Below are 15,186 nucleotides of genomic sequence, written 5' to 3' on the forward strand. Positions count from 1 at the left end.
TCAAACTTTTAAATATTTTTCAACTTATTATTATTTTGTGTTATATTGAAGAGAAACATTTATTACCTAATGAATCCTCATTAGCCATCAAAGTTGTACTGTTTGAATCAAAAGAGGAACTCACTCTTATAGTAGTATCCAGGTAATATTCAAAGCACTCAACTAGACTTTTAAACATCATAGAGCCTAGAGTTGTTCATCCATCTAAGAAGAGCGAAACATCAATTGTAGAGTTTCTTTAAACAAACTCTTCAAAATAGAGATTAACTTATGCTAATCAAGTAACCCTACTTTAAGTACAGTGTTATATACATTCATATTCAATCAATAGGCAATCAAATAAGACAAACCCTATGCTAAGCAAACCCTGTAAACAAAACAAATGGAAATTTTTTTAGAGTGGAAGTTGTACGATAGATCACAATAAAAGCATCAATCGTTCAATGACTAATGAGTTCCAAATTTGGTTATATATAAAATTAAGAGGAGGTACCAAAGCAATCAGATGCGTCGATAAAAACCATAGTAAATGAACATGGTATCAAGACTAGGAGGCCAAAAAGAGGTTGCATGCACAGCCATTCAATGTTGTAAACGTAACATGTTGTTGCCACCAAAAGCGAAACCTTGGGAAGGCAACTGACAATATTAAAAAAAAAAACAATGTTAGGTAGTGCAAAAAAGGCCCATAGGTATAGTATTCCAACTTGATGGAGAATGATCACTCAATGTAACAAAAAAAAGCTACTCAATTTATGCAAATGGTCTTGAATAAATGCATGGCACAATAGAGAAGCAACCTGATTACACAAAAAATTGCAAGCAATTCCACAATTCTCATGCACATTTCAATTGAGCAAGGACCAATTCCAAAAGTTGTTTGCCCAACCAAAGCGAGTGCAAAAAACTCCAAATTTCCTCTGAAATTTTTCAAGGAAAATCTACTCAAGGTTTCAAAGGATCCATAAGCAAGGCATCCCATTTGTAACAATCAATAGAGGACTACCACCATTATTTGAAATAAAAGGCAACTAGGAATTTCAATAAAGTGGGTACCAAACCTTTTTCCTAGGTATTTTCAATATTCAAAGCAACCAATAGCGCATTTACACAAACCCAAATGCATTTACACACACACCCAAATAGTATAACCATAAACACATGAACTGAATGGTGATGTCAAGGTGAAGCCACTATGAGGAGTTTCAGGCAAATCGGACTAGCTAACTCATGCACATTTAAAGCAATGATAATGATCTTAATCGATTTAAACAAGAGACATCCTATGCTAGGAGAAGCAAAGTATCAACGCATCTTCATATATCTTTAAGCATGGAATCCTCTAATGGGCCAATACTTTCTATTATGGCACAAGAGTCCCCCAACACGCCATGTAATATTCAGAATCATTACCATTGTCCCTAGGTAAGGCAACAGAGTCCAATCGTACAGGTAGTATGATCTCTATAACCAGCAAATCAATTAGATACTAAATTATATCAGTTAGACATCATGAGTTAGAAGAGGGCTCAAGTAATTTTCTAAGGAAAAAAAGATCAAGATCAAGTGTCAACCAAGCTCAAGCCAAGTAGACTACCACCCTGATCAGAACTCACTCCAGGTAGAGTAGAATCAAAGACCTAGCATTTAAAATAGTTTAAACTTTCCACATATATAAACCAAAAGGTGCCAGTCACAATCCCTTATGCCAAAGTTATGAGAATCATCTAGCTGCCATCTTCTCGGATAGCACAAAAAGGCCTTTTACTCCATAGATGTTTCAATAGTATATCTTCATTGTTGGGAGTCTATTGGTCAATCAATATTGGAGTCATTAGTAGTCACTAGTCACTTATGGCTAGGTGTGATGTCCACCGAACTGTGATACTCTCCTTGAAGTTGTGCATGTATTCGGTCTCAGTCTTGGTTTGGAGTGGACACCTCAATGCACTTAGCCATTGCAACTTAGCGTCTACACCCACCTGTGTCTTGAGTCTTGGTTGGGTGGGTTGTCAATCTTGGCCTTGGTTGCAAGTCGAGCGAGTGTGTTATATCTCAAGTTCTTACTGCCAATGCAAGTCAAGTGAGAGTGTTATATCTCAAGTTCTCAAGGTTCATCTCTCAAGTTATTATTGTCGGTTTATCTTGTTTGTCTACAGCATTGTGTGCACCTTAACCGTCTTCGCGTACCTTGTGAGTGAGGCTTCTGTATACTACAGAAATGTGACCCATCATTTCAGAGAGCACAGTACTCACTTCTGTGCCATAGATGCTCTTATCTACATTTCTATGGGAAGGGCAAGGCCTCAACCATCATGATGCATACATTATATTTCCCCTTCCATTTTAGACATTCTTGGCCAATAAATGGTGCAATCTTCAACAAAGGAAAGATGCAAATGACCATGTACAATGATTTACATCTCTATGCAAAGGGTGACGATTCTCATTCAAGACTGAAAGGATATATCACACACATTCATGGCTTGCTGCTTGGACAAGTCATTTGTAAGGAGCAAGCTCCTATGCACAACTCCTCTATGGCAACCACAAATGGATCCCCCCCAAGTCACTCTTGACAATCAAGTAGAGAAGATTCTCAGGTATAGCTACAAGGATCGCTCTACGATACCTTTCAAATTGATACCTTAGCCTCGAGACAGTCACTCTCTTCCGCACCATGGCGCAGAGAGAGAGAGAGAGAGAGAGAGAGAGAGAGAGAGAGAGAGAGAGAGAGAGAGAGGTTTCAGCAGAAAATACCAGCTCAGCTCACAATATTTGTACATAATTCATAGTAATCACATATCTGATGAATAATCCATTCAAACATGATTGTTGCCAAGTTATGTAGCTGTACAGTCCACCTAAAAGTCTCTTAAGGATCAAAAACCAATATAAATCACATTTACACGTGCAAAATAGCACAATCGTGCTCAAAGCAGAGCACCCTGAAAACCAAAATTTTTAAGCAATCTGCTCTTCTTATACTGTACAAAAGGACAAGAGCACTTCTTCCATTACGTGTAGACACAAGGTTTCCAGGTACCATATCTTGAACTAAATGAGCCACCACCTTGACGGAGAGCAGCTTCAAGAATCGTGTTATAAGCACTGGAATCCCAAGCTTTCACCATGTCTCCCAGTAGAACAGGTTGAGGCAAGCAACGAACCGCTCTCTTGAAAGTGTCCCATGCTTGAAAAGCTAACAAATTACTGGATAGAATCAAGCAGTTTATTAGTAAACATTACAAAAACAGGTGAACAACAGTGAATCAGAAAAAACAGGTGAAAGAAATCATGACCACAAGCTTTTTAGATTATATAAAAATATAAATATATTCAACACGGTGCTACCATAGAGAAACTGTGTTTCCCATGGTATCTCTATCCTGGAGCCCCACATGCCATTGTTGGGCACATTTCCAAACACTCCAATTATTGACTGCTCAAGACGCACTGACTTGAGTCAAAGCACATGCCACTGACTGCGTGGCATGTGCTCGGGCCCTGACCACTTTCAGACTAGTCCTTTTCCTAACCCAAGCATGTTACATACATCCTATTCTGAAAAATGAGAGTCTACGGTCACGCATCAGGTAGTTTTGGTGACGGCTCAAGTCTTGCATGTAGCATGCATCTTCGACAACTACACCACACAGGCAAGACCAAACATAGCAAAAGCTTCCTTCTTTCGAGTAGTCCTGAACAAGCTTAATGACCGGTGCACTACGTGTGCTACCTCGTTGTCCTTTCATCCTATCTACCACAATTTGAACTCCTTGTTTTCATGAAAAAATAAAAAACTACCAATGTTTCTAGGTGACTAAACTTGTCGTTCTTAATCCATGGCTAATAATGAATTTGTCACATGCAGGCTTGCTAGTGTAGAAAAGCCTAGGGGTTCCCAGTCTGGCACCCTACTCCACACGGCCACAGGGAATCCATCTGATTGCAAGACAATCACTGTAATACTTTTAGCTAAGACTATATATGAATGAAAATGATTTTTGTGCACATAGAACTAATTTATGAATTTATTGATACCTATTAATAATGTAACAAACCGGTAAATTTTCTAGTGCAATGAGCATCAGGGAATTTTATCGGTGTCTGGATAGTACGATAAGTAGAACAATAGACGGACACAGTGAAGAACGCGCCAGGACAAACACATGAAAAGATGGTGTCCCCAATTTGTTTAAAAAAGTCACCATTTGATATTTTGACTGTGGTCGCCCAAGAAAGTGGCCGGCCGAACACGTTATACGTCTCGAGAGGAGCGGGCACGAGGGGCGTAGAAACAGCAAAATCAATAATGCTTCAGATTGGCCAGAACCCCCGTTTTCAAGCTTATGGTTTAAAACCTTTAAAAATAAGTGGTCAAATTTTAAACATTAAAAGAAGCAGCATGTAGCGCAAGAAGACTGGCATGGAAGTTTTTACAAGCTCTCTCTCTCTCTCTCTCTCTCTCTCTCTCTCTCTCAACGCCATCTAGTGAAAATTACGTTGGGGCATAAAGAGGTACCGCTACCTGTTGGGGAGGGCTGGCACCACACACACACACACAATTCCCCTTGGAGCTCTCAACACTCCCCCCTCCCCCCCCTCTCTCTCTCTCTCTCTCTCTCAATTCTCAACACCTGTTGGGGAGGGCTAGTAGAACACACAGAGGAGGACAAAACAAGAACGACATAGCGTTTCCGGCTACAGTACATAAAATTTCAGCCATTGGGCTAATGATAACATGCATTTTCTAACATCACAATAGTTCCGGGACACAGAACAATGCAAGCTGCCCTGGTTCATGTGTTCGTAAGAATCACTTGATAAACTAATGAAAAATCTCCTAAAGGGGGGACCGGCCCATCTAATAGTCCGAGTGTCGTATCTCTCTGAATTATATTTAAGTTTTATTCTGTGTGGATTCTTAAACGATATAATTGAATGGTCTCGAAAATGTTTATAAGTGCTCGCTTTCGTTGCTATGACAATTGTATCAGAGCAAGGTCCTCTCTATTCCTTTTCACTAAGGAGAGACGGTTCTTGGTAGAATCATACCCATCATCCACTTGGACGAAAATCAAAAAGTCCACTTCATAAGTTCAGAATAGTCTGAACTCACGAATGATAAAGGAAATAAAACACTCAGAAAACTACAAAAGCAAGAGACCACAAGAAAACAAAACAATACAACAAAAACAAATCACTTTATTTGCTACTAAACAAGACTAGATAAAACAAGCCATTATTTACTAAACAAAACTAGATTAAAAAAAGCCATTATTTACTTTAAAAAGCTCTTACAAAAGGCATATGCAAACTAAGTTGAAGCAGCTTACTTGGCTAGAACTTGAAACAAGTACTCAACTTTGAACGAAAAAGGATAAGACATCTCAAAGACTTAATCCTAGAAAGCAGACTCCACACAACAACTTCTAAAGGAACAAAATCTTAAGTCCTAATGTAAGCTAAAAACTAGAGCTGAATACTACTACAAACCTGCGAAGAAGAGGCTGAAAATAACCAAGATCCAAACTTGACAATATGTGACCTCAACTTCGCTGCTCGTCCAAACAAGAAGAATAAGATTATGACCTTTATCATGCATAGCTTGGACAACAGTTGTGACATCACTACTCACGTTGCCAGTGCCAAGAGTAGGTGCAAGTTTGTAAAGAGGTCATTCATGCTTTGAACGTACTCTATCAAACCAACGAGCTGAGTTTTTATCCCCCTCCAGAGGTGATGGGCATACTCAGCCATGATAAAGGCTAGCATTTGTCAACCTAGAGCAAAAATACTAGAAGCACTAGAGATCAAAACATGTCACGTGCACATCTAACCCTATGTGTACGTGGATAAGCTACTTCATGGCAAGGGTTAAGTTCAATTAGTTTAGGAAGTAATTCTGGCACTTTTGTGAATCTGTTCGCAGACCGTGCATGTCCAGACACTTAGAGTAGATGCATATCCTCTGGCTGCACACATCATGATCATCAGATTACAGTCAGAACCCATCAGGAGCATTTTTACAGTGCATAGACCTATTCTCCCTATTTTAGCCATTTTTCACTTATTATTTTTAATTGACTTTTGTTGGGAAACTAGGTAGGGCAAACTTTGCAAGTTAATATATAGGAAACCTAGCACTTTCTGGCCGAAGAGGCAGCAGGGATCTGACCTCCAGCAGAGCACCTTCTCAGCAAGACCCCCCGGGCAGGAGACATAGCGTTTTCAGCCACAAGAACAGCCAGTGTTTTCAGCTTTGCAAATCAGCGTAGCGTTTTGCATTTGCAACAGCCTGGCGACAGCAGATCACAGATCAGCCCTAGCGTTACCAGAATAGCAGAAACAACCTAGCGTTTTTGCATCAAGCACCAATTCAGCCCATTATTTTTGATTTGCAGATCAGCCTCGGCGTTTTGCAGATCCACGACGTCACATTCAGCCATAGCCTCAGTGTTTTCAGTTTTCAGCAAAGACACACCACAGAATAGCCCTCAAACCTTGCAGATCTCACCTTCCCGCAACAGATCCTCACCGCACCGTCAGATCCACCGAAGTTTGTAGATTCAGCCCGGAGAACGCAGATTTCATTATCTGCGTTTCAACATGTCATCATTGCATCGTCGTCATCGCCATCGTCACCGACATAGAGTCATAATTCAGCAAATAAAGATTTGCAGATTTCAGCCCTTAGCGTTCTCAGATTTCAGCCCGTCTCGTCGTCGTCCTCATCGTCATCGACATTGTCGGCAAGTCCTAAGCATTGTAGAGATTTGTGCAATCAATAGTAGACCGCTCTCGCCATAGAGAGTGGGGCCTTTGGAGGAGGGTTTGACAACATTCTGGTGTCGTATTCTTCTCTCTTTATCTCTCAATCTCAACACCTTCATGCACAGTGTTTACCACTTTGTTTGTAATCATTTGCACTCTCTCACTAAAGGAACGGAAGGCTCTCCCTTTTGTAAGTAAAAGGAACCTTGAGCACAGTTCGGAGCACTCATCTTGAGCAAAGTTCAACATTCACTTCCGTTGCACCTTACAAAACATCAAGACAGCTTGTGATCAAGTTACTACTTATGCTTATCCAAAGAGATCTCCAAGGACTCTACATATGGGACAATGGGTCAATCTAAAGATACCCAAAGATTCCAAGACCATGAGAATTGGAGAACATTAAAAGCTTTCGGCTAGATTTTGTGGTCCATTCTTGATCACAAAGACAATTGACCAAGTTGCCTATAAACTGGCTCTTCTGTCACAAATCGCTGACGTGTCAAGCCACTGAAGAACAGACCCAACCTCCCGATCGAGGTGCCTAAACCCTAAGAAGAAGCAGTAGAAGCGGCACAAGAAGATTTACCAATTTGCAAAGTCTCGTCGAGTAAGGACACCAGATGCAAGTTTGTCACAAACTGCTGACGTGTCAAAGCCTTGAAGAATGGAGCCAACTTACAGAAGCCGGCCGAGGGGCCTAAACCCTAAGAAGAACAAGTAACAAAAGAAGAAGTCCTACCAACTTATGGGGACCCCGTCCGATCGGGCCCCAAGTGACATAAAGGATTAAAATAAAGCAGGACCCACACACACAGAGAAGACTGGCGTAGCAACTGATGACGTGGCAACCGTACAGAATTTTGATAATTGTGCTGACATGATACGTGGCAAGCTGTACGGATTTCCGCGTTTTGCACTGACTAAAGTACGGAAATTCCGTGATTTACACCGGCAACTTTTTGGCATTGCTTTTGCACCAGATGCTTTTGAGTTTGAAGGCTTATCATTGTAAACTGCTTTTGGGGCCTAGGGCCTTTAAATATGAGGTTAGGGCACATTCTTTGGCATGCTTCCGGGAGAAGATGCAGAGTCTCGGATACCAGCTTGTACTGTGTTGATGCAATATAAAGAAATACCGAAAGGGGCGCCAAGGTTTGGGGCCAATACTCTCTAGGATGGAATTCCGCCACTCCGTGTCGCGTCTCGTCTCTCTCTCTCAATTCAGTTGTTATTGAAGTGCTAAAAGTCTGTTCAGTCTATTCTTTTCTATTAGCACATGGTGCCCGTCTTGTGACAAAGTTCATCAAAGGATTCCAAAGGAAGAGGGAATCAAATGATAGTGCGTCTAAGGAATTTGATAATCGATTCTGACGTGCCATTGGACAGGGGAAGCTGAAGACGCTATCCACAAGTCCCAGGACACAAGGAAAGAAAGAAACAAGGGAATCAGTTGGTAGATCAGAAGACTCCTCAGACCCAGGATAAGAATATTGAAGCAGACCAGTACACAAAGGACTTGGACAATGCTTTTGCCAAGGTCCGGGAGGCTTTAGAGAAATCTCAAGAACGACATAAGTAGGCAGCAGATTGACATCGATGAGATTTGAAATTAAAAGAAGACGATTGGGTCTTACGTTTGAGAAGGCACACCTAAGGAAACGAAAGGGAAAGAAGCGGCTTTTTCAAAAGCTTAGCATGAGGTATTATGGCCCTTTCCAGATTATAGAAAAGATAAATGATGTCTCCTTTCGACTCAAGCTGCCCAATACTTGAAAGATTCACAATGCATTCCATGTGAGTCTCTTGAACCCTTTTAAAGGTGATGTGTCCGTTGTTGGGGAGCCTGATGAGCAACCCAAAGTGGAAGAGAGTGACGAAATCTTTCCAGAACAGATTTTGGCACACAAGGAAAGAAAGATGAAAGGTAAAAGTGATTCGCCGGTTCTTGGTTAAATTCAAGAACTATCCGGCATTGGATGCGAAGTGGATGGAGGAGGAGGACCTAGCAGATACTCCTCGGATTTTGGAACTTTACCTTGAAGCATTCGGTTTAGCATAGTCTACTCCGATAGAACCATGAATTCAGCAAGGGTGAATCTAGTGCAGCGGGTTTGCACGAGAGGGGAGTCACTCCGGTCCTTCGTCAACAGATTACCCCGATTTCAAATAAGGTCACTAATGTCCCCTTTGGGTTTCAAGGATACTAATGGGCTGACGAGTATTCTATTGTATGACTTTATGAAACGGAATTACCGAAAATGAATATGATTGATTTGTACTCTCTCACTTGACTTGTTTGAGTGCACGAACTGAAAGACGAAATGACTGCAACATTTCCGTCTCATAAATCTATATTGACATGATCGCAATAAGGATTAGTTAATCAGGCATCAATGAGGTCCGGAATGGATCTAGATGCGAATACTAAATACATTGCTAGCAGTCATGGTCTAAGATTTGAAATGAATTTTCCTGTGATTTGTCATGTGATGTAGAGTGATGTCCTGTGATGTGACTCTCGTTTTGTACGAGTGCTAGATGTGTCATGTCTAGTGCGTCGGTACTAACAGTCAGTGTCTACTAAGACAGTTTATGGCCTCTGTCTGTTTTGCAAGCGTAATCGAGGGCGATTACAATTCTTTCAAGAGGGGGATATGTCACAAATTCATGACGTGGCAGTGCCAGGACACACACAGTACAGACGCCCGCATTTCATGTTGACGTGGCTAACAGTACGGATTTGCGTGTTCGGCGCTGACAGCTGCTAACATGGCGGGCTATACGGAAATCCGCCTTTTTACGCTGACAGGCTGGCGGGGCAGAAATGTACGGACTCTCCGCGTGATACGCTTGCTGGCTGTACGGATTTCCAAAAACAGCGCTAATTGCTTTTTGTGGCAGATTTTTACCCAAATTGCTTTTGGAGTTAATAGCATTTGAGTTTAATGCTTTTGAGGCTCTGCTTTTAGCAACCCTTGTAACCTTTATAATGAACCCAAGGGGGGCTCACTCTGCAGAGCATTTGGGCGTAGAGTCTAAGAGCGAGCACCCGCGCGGGAGTTGTACTTTGCTCAAAGATTAATACAGAAAGAAATACCGAAAGGGGCGCCAATCTTTGGGGCCAATACCTCTGAACACGGAACTCCACCGAGCCGTGTCGACTCTCTCTTAAATTTGTGAAGTGTTTTGAAGTAAATCTCTGTTGTGTCGTGGTAGAATCTTGACTTGGGGTGTCCAAGTCTGTTACATAGTGTAGCCTTAAGCCACATGTTGAGCCACATGTCCTAATACATGGCATAGGAGGTGGCACTCTTTGGTGAGAGGTAGTGGCATGTAGATGGCACATTGGTAGTCATGCAAAGTGTAGGGTTGCTTCCCACTAGAGTGTGTGAGAGTAGCACCATAAAGGGTAGTTCACATAGGCATAGGATGGAAGTAGGTTTAAAACCCTAACAGAACAATCTCGCTAAATGATCAGGCTTGACCCTTTACATATACCTTCGTAAGTTCAAAATAGTCCGAACTCATGAATTATAAGACGGAATAAAGCACTCATAAAACTATAAAATCAAGGGACACAAGAAAAAGAAGAAAAAAAAAACTAAATCACTTTATTTGCTACGAAACAAAACTAGATAAAACAAAACATTATTAACTTAAAAATGTTTTGAAACAAGTTATGTGTAAAATAAGTTGACACGACTTACTTGGCTAAAACTTTAAAAAAAAGTACTCAACTTTAAACAAAAAAGGATAAGACATCTTAAAAACTTAATCCTAAAAAGCAAACTTCATACAACAACTTCTAAAGGAATAAATTCTTAAGTCCTAACGTAAGCTAAATACGAAATCAAAAAATGAATACTACTTCAAACCTACGAAGAAGAGGCTGCACATAACCAAACAAGTACAAGAATCCAAACTTGACAATGTGACCTCAACTTCGCTGCTTGTCCAAACAGGAAGAATAAGATTATCACCTTTATCATGCATAGCTTGGACAACAGCTATGGCATCCCTACTCACGTCGTCAGTGCCGAAGAGTAGGTGCAGGTTTGTATAGAGGTCATTCATGCTTTGAACATACTCTACAAAACCAACGAGCTGAGTTTCTATCACCCTCCAGAGGTGATGGGCATACTCCGCCATGATAAAGGCTAGCATGTCAAGCTAGAGTAAAAATACTAGAAGCGCTAGAGCCCGAAACAACAAAATAGTGTGTTACTAAGTCAAACAATAAGTGGGCTTTTAAGCTCCCCATTTTTATTGATATTACTACTGATTATTTAAAACATTCCAAAGGAAAAAACATTAAAATAAACTTACTACGTACAAAAATGAACAAACGTTTTTCATGATTCTTTTGAATGAGTATCCTTTCTCAATGGATGGCACGATTGAACAACAAAAGCAGATTTACTAGAACAAAGACAAGAAAATCTAAATAATTGAGAGCAAATGACACCGTACTTAGCTAAAAGAGAAATGTTCGAAGAAATGTGAGGCACTTTCTTTACTGGAATAAAGTGAGCTTGCTTGCTAAATTTTTCAATGACTGTCCAAATGCTATCGTGCCCGCTTTGAGTCTTGGGGAGATCAAAGATAAAATCCATAGCAATGCCTTCCCAAGGGCGGATGGGAATGGGTAAAGCCTGTAGAAGTCCATGTGCCTTATGCCTGTCAAATTTGACCTTTTGGCATACTAAACAACTACAAACAAAGTCATCCACATCCTCTTTGAGCCTTGGCCAATAGAAGTAACGCTCCACACCCTTCAAGGTGGTAACTATGTTGCGGTGACCCGTAAAAGGTGGACAATGGCACTCTATCAAAACCTTTTTCCTCAAAGGCTGTGTAACACACAACATCGTTTTCCGCATCAAATAGCCATCCTGTATGGAATAGCCTGAAACTGTCTCCCCATTCTGTATCTAGGTTAAAAAATGTCAGCAAGTCGGGATCTATGGCGTACTAGTCAACCATATCCTCAAAGCTTCAATGATGAATCGCGGAAATAGCCAGAACTAAGGGCTTTCGTGACAATGCATTTGCCACTAAGTTCTTCTATCCCAGAACATAGACAATCTGGAAGAGAAATTGTGACAATATGTTAGCCCATCACATTTGCTTTTCTGAAAGCTACTTCTATGACAAGAAGTAGCGTAAACTCTGATGAATCCATAAAGACTATAGAATCGCCTCCGAGTAAATAGTGTCGCCACTATGTAAGAGCATGGATTATTACCAATAGCACTTTCTCATATATCTGTGCTACCAACTCTGGCCGTGAGAACATCCTGCTCTCGTAAGCAATGACATGGCCTTCTTGCATCAAAACTGCTCCCAGGCTACGACCACAAGCATCACAATAAACGTTGGTCCCATAGTCAATTCCTCTTTGAGCGTCTAAAAAGCAGTCACCTCTGTCGGTCCCCACGTGAAAGGGACTCCTTTTTGAGTCAGTAAATACTAAATGCAAAGGTGAAGCTATTTCTGCAAACTTTTGCATGAACTGCCGATAATAAGAGCACAAGACCAGAAAGCTTCGAACTTCGTGAACATTCTTTAGTTCAGGCCAATCGCAGATAGTCTCAATTTTGGCCGGGTCCATCTGCACTCTTGCTAAGAGACGATGTGCCCCAAGAAATGTATTTCCGGTAAGAAAAACTCACTCTTTTTGGCATGGATAACCAATCTATGCTTCCGCAATGCCTGAAAGACTTGTAGTAGATGATATATGTGCTTTGCTTCATTCTTGGAGAAAACTATAATGTCGTCAAAGAAAGTGTCCACAAAAGATCGATACTCTCAGAAAATCTTATCTATCATCCAATTAAATGTTGCTGGAGCATTTGAAAGTCCAAAAGGCATCACCAAATATTCGTATAAACCAAAAGTTGTCCGAAAAGCTGCCTTGTAGACATCCCCCAGAGCAATTCGGATATGATGATCATCCACTTTTCAAATTAATTCTACTCAAGCAAGAGTATCCCTGAAGTTTTTCGAGAATATCATATATCCTTGGGATAGGGAATCGGTTCTTAATGGTGATTTTATTGAGAGCTCTATAATCAATGCACATTCTCCTAGATCCGTCTTTCTTTAGTACTAGCAAAACCGGAGATGTAAGGTGCAACGGAAGTGAATGTTGAACTTTGCTCAAGATGAGTGCTCCGAACTGTGCTCAAGGGGTCCTTTTACTTACGGAAGGGAGAGCCTTCCGTTCCTTTAGTGAGAAAGTGCAATGGACACAAACAAAGTGATGAACACTGTGAATGAAGGTGCTGAGACTGAGAGATAGAGAGAGAAGAATACGACACCAGAATGTTGTCAAACCCTCCTCCGAAGGTCCCACTCTCTATGGCAAGAGCGGTCTACTATTGATTGCACAAATCTCTACAATGCTTGGACTTGCCGACGATGTCGATGTCGATGACGATGAGGACGACGACGAAACGGGCTGAAATTTGAAAATGCTAATGGCTGAAATCTGCAAATCTTTATCTGTTGAATTCTGACTCTATGTCGGAGACTATGTCGATGACGATGGTACGACGACGACGCGCTGAAAACGCAGATGCTGAAATCTGCGTTTTCCGGGCTGAATCTGCAAACTACGCTAGATCTGACCGTGCGGCGAGGATTTGCTGTGAGAAGGTGAGGTCTGCGAGGTTTGGGGCTTCTTCTACTCTGCCTAAATGCTGAAAACTGAAAACGCTGGTCCTTCTTGATGCCTTGTCGCGACGGAACTGCAAAATACTGGCTGTTATGCTGCTCCAAAAACGCTAGGCTGATTTGGTGTCATGCGGGGAGAATCTGCTAACGCTAGGGCTGATCTATTGTGTCTTGTTGTCGTCGGACTGTTCTCTTGTGCAAAAACGCCAAGGCTGGTCTGGGATGAAAAACGCTAGGTCCTTGCTTCTGATGCAAAAACGCTAGGCCTGCTAGGAGTCCTGCTGAGAAGGTGCCTGTTGAAGAAGTTCCTGTTGCCTCTTCTGCAAGAAAGTGCTAGCGCTAGGTTTCTATATATACTTGCTTAGTAAAATTGCCCTACCTAGTTCCCAACAAAAGTCACTTAAAACTAATAAGTGCAAAATGTCAAAAATAGGGAAAATAGGTCTATGCACTGTAAAAATGCTCTTGATGGGTTCTGATGGAAATCTAATGATCATGTTGTGTGCAACCAAAGGACATGCATCTAAGCTAAGTGTCTGGACATGCGCGGTCTGCGAACAGACTCACAAAAGTGCCAGATCACTTCCTAAGCTAACTGAACTGAACCCATGTCATGAAGTAGCTTGTCCACGTACACATAGGGTTAGATGTGCATGTGACAGGAGAAAAGTAAGGTGATGTGCTAGGTTGGATGAGACCCTTTTCTAGAAGTTCTTTTACTTGATTCATTATTTCTTCATTCTAGGCTCGGTTAACTCAATAGGGTGGCCATGTACTTCCAAGAATCAAATCAATCGTATGGTACTCAGGAAGAGGTGGAGGTAACTCGCCTTGTAGGCCTTCAGAGAAGCAATCAACCTACGTGTGCAGAAATTCTTGTCGTTCCTTATCCAATTCAGACATATTGGTTTGTTGTTCACCATTCAATTCTTTCAAGTAGATCGAGTAAACGAAAAGACTGGATTTCATTAATTTGGAAATGGCCGGAAGCCGATACAACAGGGACGGACTCGCTCTTCAATTTTACATCAAGCACAATTTTATTGCCCTTTCTCATTCGTCAAAGTAGCTTTCTTGGCCCAATAATCAACCACGGCGTTATTCTTGTGGTACCAAGGGATTCCTAGGAGGACGTCACACCCTTCAAAGGCATGATGTAAAAGTCCTCGTGCCCTAAATACCCTTGACAACGCAAACGGAGTTTGCCAATGACAGATGTAATAGCAACATCCCGTCCGGGTGCCACTAAAACCACCTCCGCCTGTGGCCCTATTTTGTCAAGCGTAATTCCAAGTCGAGCCGCCAATTCAGGTGAAATAAAGTTGGCCTTTGTCACAAATTGCTGACGTGTTAAGCTATTGAAGAACGGAGCTAACCTGCAGATCCCGACCAAGGAGCCCTAAACCCTAAGAAGCAACAACAGAAGAAGAAGAAGCAGCAAATGTTCCCACTCAAGTGACTAAAGGCATTAAAAAACACCCATAAGACTAGCGTAGAGAGATGATGACGTGGTAGCTGCTGTACGGATTTCCAAATTCTACGTTGATTGTGCTGATGTGGCAATTGTACAGAATTCCGCAATTCGAGCTGGCTGTGCTGACGTGGCAGGTGTACGGATTTTTGTAAAACACGCTTGCAGCTTTTGGGTTCAACGCTTTTGGACCTGATGCTTTTGAGTTTGTATGCTTTTCATGTAAACAGCTTTTCATAGGCCAAGGGCTCATTCTTTGG

At 41.5% G+C, this 15,186-nt stretch overlaps 1 protein-coding gene across 2 annotated transcripts in view; it reads right to left on the reverse strand.

Moving 5' to 3' along the window:
- Nucleotides 1–2,769: 2,769 nt before the first annotated feature.
- The window catches only part of LOC147457037 (mediator of RNA polymerase II transcription subunit 15a-like), a 102,672-nt gene continuing 90,255 nt past the window's right edge, over nucleotides 2,770–15,186 (reverse strand). For both annotated transcript variants that reach the window (XM_086512074.1, XM_086512075.1), the window contains exon 12: nucleotides 2,770–3,213. In XM_086512074.1, coding sequence (XP_086368200.1) covers nucleotides 3,018–3,213 — 196 coding nt within the window. In that variant the 3' untranslated portion in view covers nucleotides 2,770–3,017. The remainder of the gene's footprint in view (nucleotides 3,214–15,186) is intronic.

Source organism: Adiantum capillus-veneris, chromosome 5 (genome assembly GCF_014529385.1).
Source record: "Adiantum capillus-veneris isolate H3 chromosome 5, ASM1452938v2, whole genome shotgun sequence".
In the NCBI taxonomy this organism is placed as follows: Eukaryota; Viridiplantae; Streptophyta; class Polypodiopsida; order Polypodiales; family Pteridaceae; genus Adiantum; species Adiantum capillus-veneris.